The sequence below is a fragment of the Otolemur garnettii genome, unplaced genomic scaffold (assembly GCF_000181295.1).
Source record: "Otolemur garnettii isolate 467f Iridium unplaced genomic scaffold, OtoGar3 scaffold00134, whole genome shotgun sequence".
Lineage (NCBI taxonomy): Eukaryota > Metazoa > Chordata > Mammalia > Primates > Galagidae > Otolemur > Otolemur garnettii.
Window position 1 is genome coordinate 2,796,748 of NW_003852529.1, and position 3,181 is coordinate 2,799,928.

The window sequence follows — 3,181 nt, forward strand, 5'->3', positions numbered from 1 at the left end:
GCCTATAGTCCCAGCTACTTGGGAGGCTGAGGCAAGAGAATCACCTAAGCCCAGGAGCTGGAGGTTGCTGTGAGCTGTGATGCCATGGCACTCTACCAAGGGTGACAAAGTGAGACTCTCTCTAAAATAAATAAATTTAAAAAATGGTTTATATGAAAAAGAAACTTGCTCATTTATAAAAAGAAAAAAATAGTGCAAACTAGGGTGATAGCTTGTCCTCTTTTACTCCCTTAGTCCCAAGTGGTGTTAGCTCAACAGCAGCAGATGTCAGGGTCCAAAGGGACCTTTAGTCACCATGAGAAATGAATGGGACCTCAGGTAGTCTCCAGTACTGGGAGGGCGAGAGCCTACTTTTTTCTGAGCTGGCCTTGCCAGGGACCTTTGCTGGAGTACCCATTTCTCTGGCCTCTGACAGCCCATGGTACTCTGCCTGCCCAGGCAGCCTTCCTAGTGCACAACACCCCACCACCACCCAGCCATCTGCCTTGGCCTAGGGACTCCTCAAAGCTACTACATTCCAGACAGATCCTAGCCCTTGAATAGGAAACCATTTCTAGAAAGAGGACTAGGCCAGGGAAGAGTTTGACCCTTTGAGCCACAAGGTTACTCAGGCCAGACAAGAAATTTGATGGCAGTCTAGAGACGTGCTATCTGGAAGAACTGAAATAGGTATGATTTTTATAGGACCCTAAAGACGATAACAGGGGGGACCTGCCCCACCTCCACGTCAGCCTCTGCCACTACACAGACAAATAAGGACCTGTACACACACTGGGATGTATGATGTCTTTGAGTTTCCCAGAGACTATGTAGGAAAAACAGAGGAAGTGCCTTCTTAAATTGACCCTCAAGACCCTAAGAGGGAAGTGAGAGACTTAGGGCTGAGCTTGTGGCTGGGTGTGCTTACCGTGCTGGGGCATGAAGCATGTGGGGGCATGAGGCTGGGTCAAAGACGGCCTGCAGGGATTCACAATCCTGGAAGGACAAGTTGTGAGTCTTCCGCACCCCTGGATGAGCAGACAGGGTCTCAGTGGGCCTTATTGACCTCCTCCCACTTACGGACCCTTTGGCTGACCAGCTGCCCACTCACCATACTTGCAGTGCAACTGGACCACCAGGCGGCTGCTCTTGCCATTCAAGGAAATGCAGCATTTTTCCACAGTCTTCTCCAGCATCGCCAGTGAACGGAAGACGGACAGGAAGGACTGTATTGGGGAATACATATCAGCCCGTGCTGCACCTCCACCAACCAGCTCTCAAGTCCCATGTAAGCCCTGGCCCATTATGTAACACTGAGAAAGGGACTCCCATAACATGCAGGACATTTGCAAACTTCTGGGCCTTCTTCCTGTTGTTCCCTCTGCCTGAAATGCCTTAAAAGAACTGCTTTTATCTTTCTTGACAACCTGAATATCCCCACTCTCTTAGGTCTCCTCTTTGGACAATTTTTTTAAGACTGTCTCACTCTGTCATCCTGGGTAGAGTGCCATGGCGGCATAGCTCACAGCAACCTCAAACTCCAGGCCTCAAGTGATCCTCTTGCTTTAACCTCCTGAGTAAGTGAGACTATAGGCAATTGCCATGCCTGACTAATTTTTCTACTTTTAGTAGAGATGGGGGTCTTACTCTTGGTCAGGCTGGTCTCAAACTCCTGAGCTCAGGTAATACACCCACCTCAGCCTCCTAGAGTGTTAGGATTACAGGTGTGAGACACAGCACCCAGCCTGGATGTCTTTATTATGCCTCTCAGTACTTTCTATTTACTCAATTTATTTATTTTTGAGACAAGGTCCACTCTGTTGAACAAGATACAGTGGCACCCTAGCTCACAGCAACCTCAAACTCCTGAGCTCAAGCGATCCTCCTGCCTCAGCCTCCCAAGGAGCTGGGACCACAGATGTGTGCATCAATGCCTGGCTAATTGTTTACTTCTTGTAGAGACAGGGTCTTGCTATGTTCCTCAAGATGGTATTGAAATCCTAGCCTCAAACAATCCTCCCTTCCAAAGTGCTGGAATTATAGGTGTGAGCCACTGTGCCCAGCCCCTCACTGCATTTTGCATAGGGTTCCACAGCTGGGGCCACTGTAGAGGGAAGGTCCTCACCTTCATCAGGATCTTACAGCGAAGCAGGTCCTGACCAGGGGTGACTGCCTGGTACTGCTGGAAGAAGAGGGGGGCAAAGAGGAAGCAGGCATAGGCAGAGCGGGAGGAATTCACAGTCCGGAGAGAGAGCTGGGCCAAGAAAAGCAGGGAGAGGGATGTGGTCAGGACACAGCGTCAAGCTCAGCCCTGCAGCCTGCTTTTGCTCACACACTCGCTCTATGATCCTCCCACTCCACCAACACCTGTTGAAACCCTCCTTCTAGGAGTCAGCGAGCATCTTTTCAGGAATTCTGCAGAGTGAGCCTCAGCACTGCCTCCACAGTGGAGGGTCCGCGCACCCTGCTCTTCCCCCAGATAGCTCTACGTCCACGTCACCACCACCCCCAATTCGTACACCAGCCTGAAAAGATGACGGAACCCAAGCCGATGCCCCAACTCAGCAGACAAATCTGCCCCAGTCATCCTGCCTGGTGGAAGCAAGACTGGAGTCTGGGTTACCGGCGCCAGGTTGGCACCCCACCTCCCCCGTACCCCAGCCCCTCACCCCGTACTCCAAGGGTTCCAGGTAGAGCTCGTCCCCGATACGGGACAGGGAGTGGACGGCCTTGCCGAGCACTGCGGGGAGGAGAGCAGAAAGGGTCAGGGTGGCGCCTCCGGCCGACTCACGTGCCCCCGCCGCCTGGCCAGCCCAAACTCACCCTTTACGTTGCCGCCGGTGACCAGACACTTCATGCTGACCCAACTCCGAACCTGGGCCTAGCCTAAGACTCGGCTGAGGGAGAAGGCTAGCCCGCTACACATAACTCCTGCAGGTCTCAGCGGCCGCCCTGAACGCCCGAGGTTCCCTTCGCGCGCACCGCCGCCGGCAGCCCGCCCCCGCCTTTCTATTGGTCCACATGCAGGCGCCTCAGTCACGTGAGAAGACGCTTGCAAGGCCTTGCGATCACGTGACGGAGTCTGTTTCCTAGGGTGGTCCTCGTCACGTGAACTGGAATCTCCTAGCCGGCTGCTTCTGGCTTTCCAGCCCTTCATACTCCGGGGGTACAGGGCTGCGGGGCAGGGCGCGCCGAACGCGAA

General features: G+C 53.4%; 1 protein-coding gene across 4 annotated transcripts in view; it reads right to left on the minus strand.

Annotated features, from left to right (window-relative positions):
* RAD9A (RAD9 checkpoint clamp component A) overlaps positions 1 to 2,917 on the minus strand; it is a 7,224-nt gene extending 4,307 nt beyond the window's left edge. For 2 of the 4 annotated variants that reach the window (XM_023518350.1, XM_003798325.3), the window contains exons 1-5: positions 2,803 to 2,917; positions 2,649 to 2,719; positions 2,105 to 2,233; positions 1,091 to 1,205; positions 908 to 1,007 (exon numbers count right to left, since the gene is read on the minus strand). In XM_023518350.1, the coding sequence (XP_023374118.1) occupies positions 908 to 1,007; positions 1,091 to 1,205; positions 2,105 to 2,233; positions 2,649 to 2,719; positions 2,803 to 2,836 (449 nt within the window). In that variant the 5' untranslated portion in view covers positions 2,837 to 2,917. Of the gene's footprint in view, positions 1 to 907; positions 1,008 to 1,090; positions 1,206 to 2,104; positions 2,234 to 2,648; positions 2,720 to 2,802 lie in introns of those variants that run through there. The other 2 variants (XM_023518352.1, XM_023518351.1) reach the window with 2 other exon arrangements.
* Between the last annotated feature and the right edge of the window lie 264 nt (positions 2,918 to 3,181).